This window comes from Aquarana catesbeiana, linkage group LG09 (assembly GCF_042186555.1).
Source record: "Aquarana catesbeiana isolate 2022-GZ linkage group LG09, ASM4218655v1, whole genome shotgun sequence".
Taxonomy (NCBI): Eukaryota; Metazoa; Chordata; class Amphibia; order Anura; family Ranidae; genus Aquarana; species Aquarana catesbeiana.
In genome coordinates, this window is record NC_133332.1 from 317,134,708 (window position 1) to 317,155,482 (window position 20,775).

The following is a 20,775-nucleotide window of genomic DNA, read 5'->3' on the forward strand; positions in this document are numbered from 1 at the left end:
CCTAGAATTCATTAGTGAGCAACAATGTGGAGCAACAATAATAGGGAAATATGAAATATGCAATTTCCCCAACAATTATTGGTTTATGCCAAGAAATACAGTCACCCAGCCCCGGCCACAGTAAGTTCCCTATGAACTGTTCAGCATGGGGTTCCATGTGGTGGAAATGGCAGGGTGACAGATGGGATCTCAGGTGCTGACGTATGGGGTTTAAGATCTCCCATCAGGTCTCTAAAATTTCTAAGATCCGTGTTAGATTAGATTTGAAAATAACTGTGATTTACGGGTGAACAAGCGTATCTAATCCCAAAAACAAACATTTCATATATTGCAGCTTACCAATCATTAGATGAGGTGGTCTGCATTTGTTTTCTTTTTTTTTTTAGGCTTTTTTTTTTCTGTTAGCTATGCGGTGGCACTGGATAAGTAGGAACGAGAATTGGTTCTGGTGAAAAATCAAAATAGGTGTTCTTCTTGGAGGAGGTGAACCTGTGGGGTTAAAGTATAGACGTGTAGACCTGGTCTAGTTCCTCAGCTGTTGCTTTTTTGATCACGATGGGCTCATCAGAAGATCAAATCCTTGATATGCGTTTGGAAACACAATATAAAAACGGTCATCTAGAACAGTGTTTCTCAACCTTTTTTCAGTCGAGGCACCCTTTAAGAACTATGGACAATCTCGAGGCACCCTTTAAGAACTATGGACAATCTCAAGGCACCCTTTAAGAACTATGGACAATCTCGAGGCACCCATTAAAAATTATGGACAGTCTCGAGGCACCCCATTCTAAAATGTAAAAACTATTCGAATAGTTTTACATAATGCGGCAACATCTACACGTAGGACACACAACTTTAGAGGTGATTTCTTCTTCCAAAGCAAATACACTTTTGCAAACTGGTACTGACTAGTATTCCAATTTCTCTTCTGCCTCAGTTTTTCTCCATCACTCAGCTAATGTGACCCCAATGCTGATGGAGAGAGGCAGGGGGAGGGACAAAAAAGGATGCTATGCAGGCGACTGACATCCTCCTTATCAACTGATGATGCCATTGGTCGTTAGGACGCCGGCAGCTAGAAGGTTGTAATGTTGCACAATGAAAACCTGTGGCTTTGTGTAACTAAAAGGCAGGCTCCTTCCAGCTTGTCTACAAATTGCGGGCAATTTTTAGGCATTTTGCCAAGGCACCCCTGAAGAAACCTCAAGGCACCCCAGGTTGCCTGGGCGCCCTAGTTGAAAAAGGCTGATCTAGAATGTTCATTGAACAAGAACGTCTGACGTTCCTGGTTAGTAAGCATTCTAAACAAACTTTCAAGCGAGGTGTTTTTACTAAGCGCTCCCATACGACCTTGGAATGGACTTAGAACGCAGTTCAAAGCCAGTGTTTGCATTGCCGAGATCCACAGGCGAAGGAGTGCAGGCCGTTGAAATGCCCATCCAGAGCGATATATGCAATGAGTAAAAGGGGCGCCGCTCTCCCGACCAGCCACCATAGTATGAGAATCAGGATTGGGCTTTTGGCGGAGACTTGTAGGCTGAAGCTGATCTTGATTCTCATTCCATGTTGGCTGGTCAGGAGTGTGGCATCTCTTTTATTCATTACTCCTAAGCATATAGCCAGGATTTTATTTTCATCTGACGATCTTGCAAATGACATGTTTCCTGTCCCTGAGTTGCAACATTTACTCCTCCACTTTATCTATGGGAGCAGCTATGGTTGCCATCCTGGGCTGGACTTCAAACATTTCTTCCCTTGTTTGCCTCTGTATCTGTCAGGAAAGGTTCCACCAGCTGGTAATACTATCTGATATTTGGCGTGCAGTACTGATGTCCACCAGCAGGTGTCTCTTGGCAGTTTGGAACTGTCAGGAGAGCTTTCCCCTGCTGGTGTTATTTGTGATCTTTGGGCCTCAGAACTGGCGTCCACCAGCGGGTGGATCCTGGCAGTATGGAGCAGATATCACCTCCTGCAGTCAGGTATCACCTGAGCCTGATTACAGGAGATGGTATAAATACCCGGCAAGCTGACACACACCTTGCCTTGGTGTCGTCCTTGTGCCCTGACCTGTTTGCTCTGACCCTGAACCTGATCCCTGTATCCTGAACCTGACTCTGATCCTGAACCTGATCCTTGTATCCTGAACCTGACTCTGATCCTGAACCTATTTGTACCTGTTCCTGTCTGTCCTGTATCCCTGGATCCCTGCCCTGCAGCCTGATCCCTTCCACCCTCTCGCTGTCTGTCTTGCTCCTTGTCCCCCCATCTGCTGATCTCCTGTTATGACCCTGGACTGGCTGAGACTACGATTTTGGTATTCCCTTTTGGCTGTATATACTCATCTGGTTATTGTTATTTGTGGGTCTTGTTTGATATTGGTTTGTTGTGCACTGTGTGATATTGGAGTTGGTTGCATTTATATATTATTCACGTTTCTTAAAGTGGTGTTCCGGCCGAAATTATACTTTTTAAATAAAAATACCCCTATAATACACAAGCCTAATGTATTCTAGTAAAGTTAGTCTGTAAACTAAGGTCTGTTTTGTTAATTTATAGCAGTAGTTTGTTATTTTGTAAACTTACAGCAGGCCGTGGCCATCTTAAGTGTGGACATCTGAAGCCAGACTGTATTTCTTCCTGGATCTCATCCTTGCAGATTTCGCACATGCTCAGTGCAGCACAAGCAGTGGAATAGGTTTCAGGTCAGGTTTCCATAGCAACGGCAGTGTCAGAGGAAGCTGCCGCCCCTTCCCAGAAGGCATTGCAAACAGGAAATGATGCGATGGGCCGCGGCCAGGGAGGAGGAAGTGAAAAATGAATACAGCAGATATACAATAGGTGCTGAGAAAAAAAATAAAAAAAATATCCAATTCGTTTACAGTGCACAGTTTAGTGAGGGATGCTGAAGAGTTGTAAAAGTGGGTGGAACTCCACTTTAATCAATTATTTACTTTCTTCACCTACATACGTTTGGTTCACTTTTTGTGCAGTCCACGCAGTTCTGATCACATTTGATTTATGACAGTATCACATGGGGCAGCTGATGGAACTAGTAGTTTACAGAAGATAGATAAAGTTGTTTGTTCTTTTAGTTTAGCTCACAGGAAGTGACATAGACACTGAATTTCTGGCAGGATCAACAGGTATTTTCTATAGTTGCTGAACGCTCCCGGTACCACCACATATAAGAACTTGTCAGCTGCAATATATTACAGTTTTGGGTTTAGTTATACTTTAAACTTTATATACCACTGTAAATGGCATTCTGGGATCCCATGTATTCTCTAAATAACATCGGGACTAGGTCTTTGTAATGAGTAAATACCAATGAAAATTACAGTATGATAAATTTTGCTTCTTTTTTCCCCACCGAATGCCGTTCTTTCATAACCAATCCATTATCTCTATCTTTTATCGTTTTTTTTTTCTGTGGTTAATACGCAGATCCTTACCGGAGAGGACTGGAATGCAGTGATGTATGATGGAATCATGGCATATGGGGGACCATTTTTTCCTGGAATGTTGGTCTGTATATATTTCATCATCCTCTTCATTTGTGGAAACTGTATCCTGCTGTAAAACAATTTTTGGAGCAAGTGATCTCCACCACCACCGATAACCATTTCTCAAAGCTACTCTGAAATAGAGCTCTGCTTGTAAGCGCTTAGGTCCTTTAGCACCCAAAGGCAAGAAGGCCAAAGTTCTGCCCCCCCCATGAGCTGTGAACTAGTTGAGCTACATAGGTTGCAGATCCTGCACTTTTTGCTTCCCCCCCCTGCTGAGGTGCTCAAGGTGGCTGCCCCTTGGCCTGGCCCTGCTTGTAAGCACTTAGCATCAGGGCCACTCACAGCTTCAAGTTCTGCCAGGTCAGCAAGAATTGGCCGAAACTTGAGCCATGAAGGGCCAGCACTACCAATTTGAAGCTCCACAGTGCAGTGGCCACACTCAAAACTAACACCAGGTGAAAAAAAAAGCATGCAAAAAAGTGAAGCACACACAAACATGCACAGGTTGTTCACGTGGTCCTCCTCTGAAGAGAAAGGACCCTGGCCCTGATTCCCTGGGGTGTAAGACGTCTGACGGGGACTAGGGTACTAGTGGTCCACCTATCCGAAACAAGGTGGATCACATTCTATGGGGGATTTGCTGAGGACTTCCCCAAAGGGAGACTCTGTGGGAGGGCAAGAACCTGACCATAAGGCCGCAGGATACCCCGGAGAGGACTGGAATTCAGTGATGTATGATGGGATCATGGCATATGGGGGACCATTTTTCCCTGGATAGTTGGTCTGTATATATTTCACCTTCCTCTTCATTTGTGGAAACTGTATCCTGCTGTAAGAGAATTATTGGAGCAAGTGATCTCCACCACTGATAAACAATTCTCAAAGCTACCCTGAAACAGAGCTCAGTGCTGGGGCGAGGTCCTTTAGCACCCAAGGCAAGAAGGCCAAAGTGCTGCCCTCTTGGCCCGGCCATGCTTGTAAGCGCTTAGTGTCAGGGCCACTCATAGCTTTAAGTTTGGCCAATTCAGCAAGAATTGGCCGAAACTTGAGCCATGAAGTGCCAGCACTACCAATTTGAAGCTCCGCAATGCAGTGGCCACACTCAAAACTAACACCAGGTGACGAAAAAAAAACACGCAAAAAGTGAAGCACACACATACATGCACAGGGTGTTCACACGGTCCTCCTCTGAAGAGAAAGGACCCTGGCCCCGATTCCCTGGGATGTAAGACGTCTGACGGGGACTAAGGTACTAATGGTCCACCTATCTGGATCACATTCTACGGGGGGGATTTGCTGAGGACTTCCCCAAAGGGAGACTCCGTGGGAGGGCAAAAACCTGACCATAAGGCCACATGATACACTTCCTCAAAACTTCCAGGGCAAGTCTGAATATCTACACCCTACTAATTGGGAGTGAGTATTGTGCTAACACTACCAATAGCTTTGCAATGGGCAAAATTCCTGCTCCATGCTGGTTGGATTCATTGGCAGTTCATTTTTCAGACTGATGCAGGGAGATTGCTGCAAGATAGTGGTGGGGGATGGAAAGGTTAAGTGACAGAGGGCCATTCTTACATGGATACTTGCCCTGGAACCATTGCTGCAGTTTTTTTTTTTAAATTACAAGAGTTTAAATGGGTGTTAATAAAATTCAGAAAGCAGTGATGAGGTGTAGGACCACAACCCAGGTTTCACTTTCCTTTAATTTAAGAAAAACCAGAACAATACAATGTGATTGCTATTATTTGCTCTGAATTACAGCAGTCTGCTGTATCGCTATATCCATAAGTGTATTGCTCTTTTATTGCCCAACTTGGCTTGGAAATCAGCAAAGTCATTTTTAGTTCAGTTATTCAAGGATTTTCATTTAGAAGTGCTATGATAATTATGTTTATGATTCATGGTACTTGATTGTTTGAACATCTTTCCTTCAGCCTATCAGACTCTTCCTTAACCTGCCTGTGTAAGATATCTTACTGAATGTCTTCTTGGCTATCGCTGTGGACAATTTGGCTGATGCTGATAATATCAACACTAAAGACAAAAAGTGAGAAGGGTATTGTTGTGATAAATGCAAAAATAACCCATTGCAGAAAGATTATAGGCCATGTGCATTCTCAACCAGGGTTCCATGGAACCTGGGCATTCCTCTAAAGTAGCCACCCTCAACCAAGGTTCTGTGGAACCCTAGGATTCCTCGAGAGATTCCTAGGGGTTCCTTGAGCTGTGGTTGACTGTTCTCCCATTTTGGTGCCCGAATTGTTCCAAGATCAAAGCCAGCAGCATGACACCAATTGTCCTTTTAGCTGCCTGTAAGGGTGGCATTCTGACCATCATTGTAAGGCTTGCATTCTTCCCATTTATAACCACATTGACCACGGTAAACTGTTTTTTTGTAAGGATTCCCTGAGACTGGAAAATTATTTTAGGGGTTCCTCTGGGGTAAAAAGGTTGAGAAAGGTTGCTCTAGAGCAGTGATGGCGAACCTTGGCACCCCAGATGTTTTGGAACTACATTTCCCATGATGCTCATCTACACTGCAGTGTAGTTGAGCATCATGGGAAATGTAGGTCCAAAACTTCTGGGGTGCCAAGGTTCGCCATCACTGCTCTAGAGGTTGCTAGGGGTTCCTTGAAATGTGGGTAATTGTCCTCCTCACTGCTAGTGCCTGCATAGTTCCAGGACAAAAGGCTACTAGGCATGACACTAATGATCTTTCTACTGTAGCTGTCTGCAAGGGTGGCATTCTGACCATCATCGATAACCAATGTAAGGGGATTTTTTCCCATTGACCCATGGTGAATTGGTTTTTATAAGGGTTCCCCTGAGACCTGAAAATTATTTTAGGGGTTGTTTTGGGGTAAAAAGGGCTGCTCTAGAGGTTGCTAGGGGTTCCTTGAGATGTGGGTAATTGTCCTCCTGTCTGATAGTGCCTGTATAGTTCCAGGGCAAAAGGCCACACTGTCTGTGTGGGTGGCATTGTAAGGAGTTTTCCCAATGATCCCCAATGAATTCATTATAACAGGGGTTCCCTGTGACCTGAAATTGGTTTCAAAGGTTCCTCTGCAGTAAAAAGTTTGAGAAAGTCTGCTATAGGCAATAGAGAGCAAGTACAACCTGAGCAGCCTTAAGCTTCTGTGCTGCCCATTAGGTTCCCAAATATGAATGGTGTGCTGATGTGCTGAAGACCCCTCTAGCACGGGGTGGACAAGAAACAATCATGGCCATCAAGCATTGTTTTCTAACCTTGATATTTGCCAGAAGAGCCTTTGTGGGTACCTCATAGATGTTAGATTGTCTTCTGATTTGGCCGTTCACTTCTGGATCTGTAGACTGCTAACGCAAAGCGTATCTAAACCCAAAACTTTCTGGGCAGTATTAGGCAATTACCCCTACCAGGTTATTATTGCTGGCTATGTCCCCACTAGAGAGATTTACCACTTATATGTCCTGGTGACCATTATCACTAAAAAAGAAAGTAATGGAAAAAAAAATAGAATGGGGGGAAATCTTTCAATGGGGACTCTTGTTAAAGCCTATGCTACGTCCCTCCTAATGCAACATCTAAGTTGCAGTGTGTAGTGATGTGGGATAAGTCGCTTTTCAGAGGAACTCTGCACTTTACTTACTTCACACAGTGAAGGCTCATCTCTAAGTCGGGGAACTTCCTTAATGTTAGTTTCTTTACATGACTGCAGTCTTCACTTTGACCCAGGCATTGATGATTTTCAGAAACTGTATTTGTCATGATTTATTTTCAGGGGAGGGAAGAAATCTGGGAAGAAAGAGGACAGCTCAGTTAAGGTAGGTGCATCTAATGCTGCTTTAACCATAACCATCAAATGAACAAAGAAAGCCTTTGCTGTGATTCTGTTCTTTTCCGTAGGTTCCCTGTGAGGAAGATAATGAGGAAGAAGAAGGAAGTGAAGAATGTAAGTTGTCTTTGAATACTAATATTCGCATCTAATGGACAAAAGTATATGTGATATCTGATCATCACACCTATATTAGGTTGTTGGGCATCCCATTCCACAACCATTGCCATTGATATGGAGTTGGCCATCCCTTATGGCCATTAATATGAAGTTTCCCCCCGAAGGCCATTATTATGGAGGTGCCTTCTTTGTGGCTATAACCTGACTATCACACCTAGATGGGATGGTTAGACATCTCATTCCAAAACCATGGACATTAATATGTAGTTGGCCTTCTTCTGTAGCTATAACAGCTTCCATTCTTCTGGGAATGCTTTCCACTAGAATTTGGAAGCTGTCTGTGGGAATTTGTGCCCATTGGTGAGGTCAGGTACTGATGTTGGATGAGAAGGCCTGGCTCACTATTGGGGTTCCAAGTCATCCCAAAGGTGTTCAGTAGGGTTGACGTCAGGGCTCGAAACATGTTGGATATCCCATTCCAAAACCAAGGCCATTAATATGGTGTTGTCCCTTTGTGGCTATAACATACTTCACTCTTCTCGGAAGGCTTTCCACAAGAATTTGGAGAGTATCTGTGGGAATTTGTGCTCGTTTGTGAGGTCATTTCCTGATATTGGATGAGAAGACCTGGTTCATACTCAGCTTTCCAATTCATTTCAAAGGAGTTCAGTAGGGGTGAGGTTAGGGCTCTGTGGAGGACACTCAAGTTCTTCCACACCAAACTGGGCAAACCATGTCTTTATGGAGCTGGCTTTGTACACAGGGGCATAACCATATTGGAACAGAAAAGGGTCTTCACTAAATTGTTACCACAAGGTTGGAAGATCACAAATGTCTACAATGTCTTTGTATGCTGTAGTATTAACAGTAGTCTTAATTGGACACAACTCATCTTAAAAATTTGGAGGGAGGTCCACATACATTTGGTCATAAAGTGTATTTATACACAGCACAATTTTATCTAGTGATGCAATAGATTTCAGCATTGCTTGTGGCAATTTGCTAGTACTGTATAGAGGTGCCCTGATAAGTGGTGATGAATGTGCATCACAAGTGATCTCTAGCAGTAGTAGCAATACTCCAGCATTCTAGAAACCCTCTGTGACCAATGAGGGGAGATAAAAAAACTAAAATTTTTCGTTCTGTAATGCACAAACCCAGAAGTGCTCCGCTGTGAGCACTTCAAGGTTCAGAGTTAACAGATCCCAACTAATGCAACCAAGAAAACAGCTTATCGAGCACAAAGGCCCTTCATACCCTGTTTCCCCAAAAATAAGACCTAGCGTGATTGTCGGTGATGGCTGCATTATAAGCCCTACCCCCCAAATAAGCCCTACCTTGTTTCCCCGAAAATAAGCCCTACCCTGAAAATAAGACCTACAAGGACTTTAGCTAGGGCTTATTTGGGGGGTAGGGCTTATATTGCAGCCATCACCGACAATCACGCTAGGTCTTATTTTCGGGGAAACAGGGTAATGAGAATTCTAACAGGGTAGTGGTGAGACTGTTTATTGTTGTAAGGCATGGGTGTAATCTATCTATGTATCTCTACAGCTGAGGAGGAGGAAGATGAGGAAGGAAGCCTCCCAGACTCCCACCTGGATAAACTGGCAGAGTTCGCCCCAAAGGAGAAAGTTCTTCCAATCCCAGAGGGCAGCGCCTTCTTCATTCTCAGCAACACCAATTGGTGAGAGGCTTCCCATAGATATATAACATTTCCCATGAGTTATATTCTTTGTATTTCATATCAGCAGAGGATCTCAGATTTAAAGAAGAGCAGCGACAACTTAACTGCTGGTCTTTTGACTAATGTAGCAATATTTTTCTCTTATTGTAAAAAGAAGCACTGAACGATGGTGCAGTAAATCACTTTTTTATGTCTCCCTTTCAGCTCCTTCCTTGTCAGAAGCCCAATTTGTAGGTGCTCGTATTTGGTAGCTCAAGCAGAACTCTGTTGCTTCCACCTCCCCCCCCTTTCCTGTGACCGCGCATCTTGGGGATGCTAATGGTATTATCGCTGATCTAGTCTGCTTTGTTGTTTCCATGCTATCTGCTGTCAGGGCGCATCTCGGGTATGCCCATTGCCTGTCTCTGCGTCTATCTTTCAGTAATGTGTATTTTTTCCAGGTAGTCTCGCTGATATGCCACCTCCTCCTGCATGCATAGTGACAGTGCTGGTTTTGGGCAAGTTTCTGGTGCCTGGAGCAGCATAGTCGAACTGAGGTGGGGGTGGGGGTGGATACTGTCCAAGGCAACAACAAAAAATTGGACAAACATGTACTTTATCCCCTGGGGGGAACTTAAGATTTGACGCTTCTTCTTTAATGCTGTATAAATTAAAATACACAATTTAATGCAGCTCTGTAATCATCATTTTCATCATTTCTGAATGAGACTTGGTATCAGTCTCTGTACAGTCACTGTACAGCAGGGCTGGAGTGTGAGAGGAAGAAGCATTCACAGAACAATGTAAATATTTGTCATCACACCATGGATCTTCAGATAGAGTCAGGTCTGGGACAAGGGTGGGGGGGCATGAGGGGCGGCTGCCCCTGGTGCAGTGAACTTACATGAGGGACTAATGTAGCAATATTTGTCTCATATTGTCAAAAGAAGCACTGAACGATGGTGCAGTAAATCACTTTTTTATGTCTCCCTTTCAGCTTCTTCCTTGTCAGAAGCCCAATTTGTAGGTGCTCGTATTTGTACAGTCACTGTACAGCAGGGCTGGAGTGTGAGAGGAAGAAGCATTCACAGAACAATGTAAATATTTGTCATCACACCATGGATCTTCAGATAGAGTCAGGTCTGGGACAAAGGTGGGGGGGCAGGAGGGGCGGCTGCCCCTGGTGCAGTGAACTTACGTGAGGGAGGGGGGCGCCGCTTGGTGAGTTCCCATGCTTGTAGCATTTTAGATCTGTAAGTTTCAGGGAAGGAAGGGGATTGTACTGGAGACAAAATAGGGGGGCGACTGAATTTGTGGTAGGAGGGGGGATTTGATGGAGGCATTTTACAGGAGGTGACCAGGCGATTTGTGCTAGGATGGGAAATTTGGAGGGGAGAGGATTCGTGCTAGGAGGGGGAATTGGGGGGGTGGGGTGGGATCTTTGTATTTCTATCTGGGTAAAATATTAGATGGGAGGAGGGGCGTGAGTGTGCAGATCAGTGCTGGATTTTTTTGGGGGGGAGGAAGGGAGGGGATTTTTGTTGATGCTCACACATTGCGGGGGATGAGTGCACTTTGTCATTTTCACCTTGAGCACTAGATGACCTTGTCCCGGCACTGGAGAGTCCAAACATTTTTCTTATTGATGACAGATCACAGCTAAGCAGTGCAAAGTTTCGGAGCCGCGCAGAACCCCTTCATCAGGCATGTGATTATCACATGCCTAACAAAGGGGTCCTGCTTTGTCTCTCTTCAATAACAAAAAACTTTTAGACTGTAGCCAGTGCCGGGACAAGGTCACAGGAAGCACCTCCATGGTTAACAGAGGACAGAATTAAAATTAGACTTGAGAAACTTAACATTAATAAATCACCGGGACCAGATGGCTTGCATCCGAGGGTACTTAGGGAACTCAGTCAAGTGATTGCCAGACCGTTGTTCCTAATTTTTACAGACAGTCTACTGACTGGAATAGTACCAGCTGATTGGAGAAAAGCCAATGTAGCACCAATATTTAAAAATGGCCCAAAATACATCCCTGGGAATTACAGACCAGTTAGCCTAACATCAATAGTATGTAAACTCTTGGAGGGGATGATAAGGGACTATATACAAGATTTTAGTAACGAGAACGGTATCATTAGCAGTAATCAGCATGGATTCATGAAGAATCGTTCTTGCCAAACCAATCTACTAACCTTCTATGAGGAGGTGAGTTGCCATCTAGATAAAGGAAGGCCCGTAGATGTGGTTTATCTGGATTTTGCAAAAGCATTTGACACAGTTCCTCATAAATGTTTACTGTACTAAATAAGGTCCGTTGGCATGGACCATAGGGTGATTACATGGATTTAGTTCAGAGGGTGGTGATAAATGGCGAGTACTCGGAATGGTCAGGGGTGGGTAGTGGGGTCCCCCAGGGTTCTGTGCTGGGACCAATCCTATTTAATTTGTTCATAAATGACCTGTAGGATGGGATAAACAGTTCAATCTCTGTATTTGCAGACGATACTAAGCTAAACAGGGCAATAACTTCTCCGCAGGATGTGGAAACCTTGCAAAAAAATCTGAACAAATTAATGGGGTGGGCAACTACATGGCAGATGAGGTTCAATGTAGAAAAATGTAAAATAATGCATTTGGGTGGCAAAAATATTAAGGCAATCTGACACGGGGGAGGGGGGGGGAGAACCTCTGGGGTATTCTAGGATGGAAAAGGACCTGGGGGTCCTAGTAGATGATAGGCTCAGCAATGGCATGCAATGCCAAGATGCTGCTAACAAAGCAAACAGAATATTGGCATTAAAAAGGGGATCAACTCCAGAGATAAAACGATAATTCTCCAGCTCTACAAGACTCTGGTCCGGCCGCACCTGGAGTATGCCGTCCAGTTCTGGGCACCAGTCCTCAGGAAGGATGTACTGGAAATGGAGCGAGTACAAAGAAGGGCAACAAAGCTAATAAAGGGTCTGGAGGATCTTAGTTATGAGGAAAGGTTGTGAGCACTGAACTTATTCTCTCTGGAGAAGAGACGCTTGAGAGGGGATATGATTTCAATATACAAATACCCTACTGGTGACCCCACAATAGGGATAAAACTTTTTCGCAGTAGAGAGTTTAACAAGACTCGTGGCCACTCATTACAACTAGAAGAAAAGAGGTTTAACCTTAAACTACGTAGAGGGTTTTTTACTCTAATGCCGCGTACACACGGGCGGACTTTTTGACGAACTAGGTCCGACAGTCTTTCCGAGGGACTTTGCAACGTAGGTCCACCGGACTTTCAAACGAACGGACGTGCCTACACACGATCACACCAAATTCGTACGTGATGACGTACAACCGGACTAAAATAAGGAAGTTGATAGCCAGTAGCGAATGGCTGCCCTAGCGTCGGTTTTAGTCCGTCGGACTAGCATACAGACGAGCGGATTTTTCGACCGGACTCGAGTCAGTCGGAAAGATTTGAAACATGTTTTATTTCTAGTTCCGTCTGACTTTTGGGGAAGAAAAGTCCGCTGGAGCCCACACACGATCGAATTGTCCGACGGAGTCCGGTCCTCCGGACCAAGTCTGCCGGAAAGTCCGCACGTGTGTATGTGGCATAAGAGCGGCAAGGATGTGGAATTCCCTTCCGCAGGCGGTGGTCTCAGCGGGGAGCATCGATAGTTTCAAGAAACTATTAGATAAGCACCTGAATGACCACAACATACAGGGATATACAATGTAATACTGACATATAATCACACATAGGTTGGACTTGATGGACTTGTGTCTTTTTTCAACCTCACCTTCTATGTAACTATGTAATGTCATCTAGTGCTCAGGGCAAAGATGACAAAGTCCGCCCTGTCTAAAGATCTCTGCATGTGCATTGTTCTGTGCATGGTTCCAGCCTCCAGCTGGTTGTTGCTACAGCTCCCATTACTTTTCAGCCTATTCCAGGAACCTGTGTAATGGGAATATTGACAGTTGAGATGAAGAAGCAGTACAAGGAGCCAATTAGTTAATGAGCTGGCAAGAAGCATGCTGACAAGAGGAAAGAATGACAGAAAGACAAACTCATCACTGTGCTTCTTCTACTTTCACTGTCCAGTCATTGGCTGGCGGTGGGTCCATGATGTCCTGTATGAATGCATATTTTGGGTCCTTATTTAAGTCTTGTCCCTCCTTAGCGAATATTACCTTTTTCGGTGGCAAGCACCCTGGTCACCTATGTAAGGGAGGGTACTGGAAAGGTTTACTGTCCAATCACAGGGTGGAAGAAGTTTGCAGACTAAGCTGAATTGCTTAACAGCAATAAGGAAAGGTCAGGGCACCTGGCTGTACTGTCTGACAGGGCTGTGTAGTTCTAGATAGACAGGGTTGCAAATTCTTTGGCAGGCACAGCTCTGATATATGCATTTTATCTGTGTATTTAGCTGTTTTCCTAGACTTCAGCTTTGCATACTTATCTGCTATGTCATGGCCCAGATCTGCATAAAAAGCCCCCAAGAATTGATTTTCTAATGCTGTTTTATCAGCAAGTTTTCTCTACAGTATTAAGATGTGGCTTCATATTACCCTACCTCTGAAAACCTCTAATAAGAGACATACTTGAACTGCCATGATTGACCCTTTTCTGGAAATGCTTTCTGCCATGCTCATCCAATGTCACGGTCAGGAATCAGGCTCAGAGACCAGTAGCTATAGCAGTAGAGAGGCTCCCACCAACCAGCTGCATAAGTGCAGCAGCAAGTCACCCTGGCAGATGATGCAACCTCACCCAAGGTGCGGAGTCTAAGCGGAGTACCTCACCCAAGGTGCGGAGTATAAGGCAGAGGTAGTGTCAGGATACAGGCCAAGGTTAGCAACAGCCGAACAGCGAGGTACTGGAACATAAGGCAGAGGCAGTGTCAGGATACAGGCCAAGCTTAGCAACAGCCAGACAGTGAGAGTACAGGAACATAAGGCAGAGGTGGGGTCAGGATACATTCCAAGGTTAGCAAGAGCCAGACAGTGAGAGTACAGGAACATAAGGCAGAGGTGGGGTCAGGATACAGGCCAAGGTTAGCAAGAGACAGACAGCGAGGTACTGGAACATAAGGCAGAGGCGGTGTCAGGATACAGGCCAAGGTTAGCAAGAGCCGAACAGCGAGGTACTGGAACATAAGGCAGAAGCAGTGTCAGGATACAGGCCAAGGTTAGCAACAGCCAGACAGTGAGAGTACAGGAACATAAGGCAGAGGTGGTGTCAGGATACAGGCCAAGGTTAGCAACAGCCAGACAGCGAGGTACTGGAACATAAGGCAGAGGCTGTGTCAGGATACAGGCCAAGGTTAGCAACAGCCTAACAGCGAGGTACTGGAACATAAGGCAGAGGCAGTGTCAGGATACAGGCCAAGGTTAGCAACAGCCAGACAGTGAGAGTACAGGAACATAAGGCAGAGGTGATGTCAGGATACAAGTCAAGGTTAGCAACAGCCAGACAGTGAGAGTACAGGAACATAAGGCAGAGGTGGTGTCAGGATACAGGCCAAGGTTAGCAACAGCCGGACAGCGAGGTATAGGAACAAAAGGCAGACAGGGTGTCAGTATACAGGCCAAGGTTAACAACAGCCAGCCAGCGAAGGTACTGGAGCATAAGGCAAAGGTGGTGTCAGTATACAGGCCAAGGTTAGCAAGAGACAGACAGCAAGGTACTGGAACATAAGGTAGAGGCGGTGTCAGGATACAGGCCAAGGTTAGCAAGAGCCGAACAGCGAGGTACTGGAACATAAGGCAGAAGCAGTGTCAGGATACAGGCCAAGGTTAGCAACAGCCAGACAGTGAGAGTACAGGAACATAAGGCAGAGGTGGTGTCAGGATACAGGCCAAGGTTAGCAACAGCCAGACAGCGAGGTACTGGAACATAAGGCAGAGGCTGTGTCAGGATACAGGCCAAGGTTAGCAACAGCCTAACAGCGAGGTACTGGAACATAAGGCAGAGGCAGTGTCAGGATACAGGCCAAGGTTAGCAACAGCCAGACAGTGAGAGTACAGGAACATAAGGCAGAGGTGATGTCAGGATACAAGTCAAGGTTAGCAACAGCCAGACAGTGAGAGTACAGGAACATAAGGCAGAGGTGGTGTCAGGATACAGGCCAAGGTTAGCAACAGCCGGACAGCGAGGTATAGGAACAAAAGGCAGACAGGGTGTCAGTATACAGGCCAAGGTTAACAACAGCCAGCCAGCGAAGGTACTGGAGCATAAGGCAAAGGTGGTGTCAGGATACAGGCCAGGGTTAGCAACAGACAGACAACAAGGTACTGGAAAATAAGGCAGAAGTGATGTCAGGATACAGGCTGCATGTTAGTAACAGGTCGCAGTTCTCCGATCATCCCCCCAGGAGGTAAGCAGGTTAGGTATCAGGACCTAGACTTGAACCTGGGATCTCAGCTGTATCTGGCAATGAGTCTTCTCACTGAGCTATCTGAGATGCTGGACAGCGCCTTGTCGGATACTTTAGACAACCCTGCCTTGTGCCTTTATTTCTGCTGAATCTTGAACTCTTTGCTCCTCCCACGATCTTTCTGATATAAGCCATGTCTCTGCACTTCCTCTTTTCCAGAATATTGTGCTATCTCTAGCCAGTATCTTGCTCCTGTCTTCCCTGCTGCCCCCCATATTTGCTACTGCTCATTATCGACCCTTGGCTTGTTTCTCGACTACGCTTCTGCCTGATCCCAACCAGCATCTACTCGTTACCGACCTTTTGGCTTGTTTACTGACCACGGTTCTGTTTGATCCTTACCTGCTTATCTGCTACTGGACCCCGGCTTGCTCACCTCCTGGTGGGCGATCCTGAGGACCGTGACCTGGTACTAATCCATATCCACCATCAGGAGCTCTGGTGAACACCGGTTAGTACTTAGACTGGTTGGTTGTAGTCCTGCAACTGCTATAGAAATTGGTCTTCGAGCCTGACCCCTTATCGTGACATTAGGGTCCAGTAGCAGATATAGCAGACAGGGATCAAGCAGAAGCATAGTCAGTAAACAAGCCAAAGGTCGGTAACAAGTGGTTGCAGGTTGGGATCAAGCAGAGGGGTAGTCGAGGTACAAGCCAAAGATCAGTAATGAATGGTAGCAAAGATACGGATGGCAGCAGGAGTGACAAGTGCAAGATATTGGCTGGAGAGAGCACAATAATCTGGTAAACAGGAAGTGCAAAGGCGTGGCTAAAATAGGAAGTTAATAGGGGGAGCAAGGGGGTCAAGGCTCAAGAGAAACAAGGTTCAAGGCAAGATCATTCAAGGAATTGTCCAGAGAGCTTTCCAGCTTCCTAAGTGCCTCTGTAAGAAGAGACATCACCAGACATAGCAGAGGTCGCAGGTTTAGACCCGGGTCCTGACATCCAATGTCTTTTGAAGTGTATCTAAACACAAATATAAAACAAAAATATATTGTACTTTGATTTGTTATTTGTGCAGGCTTTTTGGTGTGCAGTCTTGCATCATAGTTGTAATCCAGCTTTTATAGCTCACTGTTGTGGAGGATCTTCCATTTGTACTTACTCTGCCAAAGCTGGGAAGCCATTAAAGCCAAGAATGTCATAGTTGGCCATTTGGAGATTTGCTTCCTTAGCAGAGAGTTTTTGCTGCTTTACAAATGAGACCAGTCGAGGTGAAACGCGTCAGTGGGTGAACCCTTAGGCAGGGACTATATTGGAAACCAACTGCTTTGATTAAACTTCATGATGAGACTTTGGACGTTTGGTTTTGTTCTTCATTTTTGCCATATGTGCCGAGCGGGATGAGCTCCTAAAGCCAGCACCCAGTACAATGGGGAACCGGAGGAATGTGTTTGGGACTTGGAGCGGTGCAATATTTTCTTTGTGTCTATATAAAGCAACTAGTTACAGGTCTGTAGATGTTTACAGACTGTCACATACCTCGTGGGGATCAAGCTGAATAGGGGGCTTATCTTGCACCTCTTGTCCAAACCCCCGCTGGTAGTGGTGACAAGAAATTTCAGGACCCAGAGTGGCATAATTGCAGACATTGCAGATAATGGCAGCTGTTGGCTGTGGGGCCAGATGACTGTGGACCACTAGGTAAGGACCAGAAGCAGAAACATGGTAGCACCCATATCGATAGACAGGAAGAAAGCCAGGACACAAGCCAAAGGTTGTCAACAGCTGGGCAGTGAAGTACCAAGTCAGAAGGTAGGACAGCATCAGGATACAGGCTAAGGTTAGCAACAGCCAGACAGAGAGGTACAGGGAAATAAGGCAGCGGTGGTGTCAGGATACAGGCCAGGGTTAGCAACAGCCAGACAGCGAAGGTACAGGAACATAAGGCAGAGGTGGTGTCAGGATACAGGCCAGGATTAGCAGCAGCCAGACAGAGAGGTACAGGAACATAAGGCAGAGGAGGTGTCAGGATACAGGCTAAGGTTAGCAGCAGCCGGAAAGAGAGGTACAGGAACATAAGACAGAGGTGGTGTCAGGATACAGGCCAGAGTTAGCAACCGCCAGACAGCAAGGGTACAGGGACATAAGGCAGAGGAGGTGTCAGGATACAGGCCAAGGTTAGCAGCAGCTGGACAGAGAGGTACAGGAACATAAGGCAGAGGTGGTGTCAGGATACAGGCCAGGGTTAACAACAGCCAGACAGCGAAGGTACAGGAACATAAGGCAGAGGTGGTGTCAGGATACAGGCCAAGGTAAGCAACAGCCAGACAGAGAGGTACAGAAACATAAGGCAGAGGAGGTGTCAGGATACAGGCCAAGGTTAGCAGCAGCAAGACAGAGAGGTACAGGAACATAAGGCAGAGGTGGTGTCAGGATACAGGCCAGGGTAAGCAACAGCCAGACAGCGAAGGTACAAGAACATAGGCCACAGGCAGTGTCAGGATATAGGCCAAGGTCAGTTAAAAGCTGGGCAGTGAGGTACTGAATCAGAAGGTAGGATGCAGACCCCAAAATACAGGCCAAGGTCACAACGGGCAGGCAAGAATCCAGAGAGGGGTCAGAGGAAAGCCGGGTTGTACGCGAGAAGACTGACGTAGCAGGTCAGGTCACAGGTAAAGCCAGAACTGGCTGAAGACCACTCAGCAATTCATCCATGTCACATTCAAGCTTAAGTAGCCTGCTTGGCACTAATATCAGTGCCAAGCATGCACTGCACGCTAATACACATCTGGCAGTAACTTTATACTCAGAAACATGAGCATGCACTGGTGTTCTTCTATTGGAACACACTGGACCTCCATTACACAGAGCAGTAATATATTGCTGTCTGTGACCTTCATCTCATGCTAAGGTAACTTGGGGCAGAGCTTGATACGACAACCAAGAATGGTTCCAAAGCTGGAAATAACAATACAAGTACTCACCAGCCCTAAAACTCTTCCAAACTTTCTCTGGTCCAGATTGTATATATGTGTTATGTTTGACTTTGTTTCAGCCTCCGAGTTGGGTGCCATCGCTTGATACATCATCACATCTTCACTAACCTCATCCTGGTCTTCATAATCCTCAGCAGCATCTCTTTGGCAGCAGAGGATCCGATTCGTGCCCATTCCTTCCGAAACCACGTGAGTATCAGTTTGGTGATACCAACTAGATCAGGGGGTTCCTAAAGCGAACCTTCTATGGCAAATGGATCGTTAGGGTGATGTCTTAGTGCCTTCTGGCAGAGCTACAATCTTGAAATCACTTGAGATTGCACTCTTGCAATGGGCCGAAGTACATTTCCCAGAAGCTTTGGAGATGGGGGGCAAGTTGTTGGTTGGTTTACAAATAGCTTTTTAAAGGCATTTGTGTTGTGGGGGGCTGGCAAAAAAGAAGACAACTTCTTTGTCATGGAAGTCTGCTTTAACCAAACGTACTCATACCCTTTGAGGGTGTGGGAACCGAATGATAGAGGTGTGGGACTGATTGGGTATTTGTGGATTATATAAGAAAACATGATTAAATCCTTATGATTTTCTTTCAGCGGTTCTGTTCTTGGCTGTAATGTAAAAACCAAGCTATTGACATCTTATGATGTCATACCGATACCTTATAGGACTAGTGATGATGACAGTCTAATAATGAAGAGGGCATAGGGGCAAGTTGGGCAATCCATTGGGGGTCTGTAATTGGACTGGTGATGAAGATGATGAACGTCTGATGAAGAAGGTATAGGGGTAAGGTTGGGCAAGCTATTGGGGTCTGTAATTTGAATGGCAATGATGACGACAGTCTGATGAAGAAGGTGTAGGGTCAAGATGGGCAATCTGTTGGGGTCCGTAATTGGACTGTGATGACGACAGACTGATAAAGAGGGTATAGGGGCAAGTTGGGCAATCTATTGGGGTCTGTAATTAGAATGGCAATGATGGCGAAAGTCTGATGAAGAGGGTATAAGGGGCAAGTTGGGCAATTTATTGAAGTCTGTAATTAGAATGGCAATAATGATGACAGTCTGATGAAGAGGGTATAGAGGAAAGTTGGGCAATCAATTGGGGGTCTGTAATTGGGCTAGTGATGATGATGATGACAGTCTGATGAAGAGGATCTAGGGTCAAGATGGGCAATCTGTTGTGGTCTGTAATTGGACTGTGATGACGACAGTCTGATGAAGAGGGTATAGGGGCAAGTTGGGCAATCTATTGGGGTCTGTAATTCGAATGGCAATGATGACGAAAGTCTGATGAAGAGGGTATAAGGGGCAAGTTGGGCAATCAATTGGGGGTCTGTAATTGGGCTAGTGATGATGATGATGACAGTCTGATGAAGAGGGTATAGAGGAAAGTTGGGCAATTAATTGGGGGTCTGTAATTTGGCTAGTGATGATGATGATGACAGTCTGATGAAGAGGATCTAGGGTCAAGATGGGCAATCTGTTGTGGTCTGTAATTGGACTGTGATGACGACAGACTGATAAAAAGGGTATAGGGGCAAGTTGGGCAATCTATTGGGGTCTGTAATTAGAATGGCAATGATGGCGAAAGTCTGATGAAGAGGGTATAAGGGGCAAGTTGGGCAATTTATTGAAGTCTGTAATTAGAATGGCAATAATGATGACAGTCTGATGAAGAGGGTATAAGGGGCAAGTTGGGCAATTTATTGAAGTCTGTAATTAGAATGGCAATAATGATGACAGTCTGATGAAGAGGGTATAGAGGAAAGTTGGGCAATCAATTGGGGGTCTGTAATTGGGCTAGTGATGATGATGATGATGACAGTCTGATGAAGAGGGTCTAGAGGAAAGTTGGGCAATCAGTTGGGGGGACTGGTGATGATGATGACGACAGTCTGATGAAGAAGGTATAAGGGGAAAGTTGGGCAATTCACTGGGGGTCTGATATTAGACTGGGGATAATGACGATGACAGTCTGATGAAGAGGGTCTAAGGGGAAAGTTGGGCAATCATTTGGGGGTCTGTAATTGGGCTGGTGATGATAATGACGATGACAGTCTGATGAAGAAGGTATAAGGGGTAAGTTGGGCAATTCACTGGGGGTCTGATATTGGACTGGTAATGATGACATTCTGATGAAGAGGGTATAGGGACAACTTGGGCAATCCTTTGGGGTCTGTTAGTGGAGTGGCCATGATGGTGACAGTCTAATGAAGAGAGGGTATAGGTGCAAATTGGGCAACCCTTTGGGGGTCTGATATTGGACTGGGGATGATTATGACAGTCTAATGAAGAAG

The 20,775-nt window shown here is 45.5% G+C and overlaps 1 protein-coding gene across 5 annotated transcripts in view; it reads left to right on the forward strand.

Annotated features, from left to right (window-relative positions):
• The window catches only part of CACNA1F (calcium voltage-gated channel subunit alpha1 F), a gene marked incomplete at its 3' end in the record, with an annotated part of 158,349 nt that overhangs the window by 92,978 nt on the left and 44,596 nt on the right, over positions 1 to 20,775 (forward strand). For all 5 annotated transcript variants that reach the window (XM_073600743.1, XM_073600741.1, XM_073600740.1 and 2 more), the window contains 6 exon segments: positions 3,445 to 3,565; positions 5,478 to 5,556; positions 7,271 to 7,313; positions 7,396 to 7,441; positions 8,999 to 9,131; positions 18,539 to 18,668. In XM_073600743.1, the coding sequence (XP_073456844.1) occupies positions 3,445 to 3,565; positions 5,478 to 5,556; positions 7,271 to 7,313; positions 7,396 to 7,441; positions 8,999 to 9,131; positions 18,539 to 18,668 (552 nt within the window).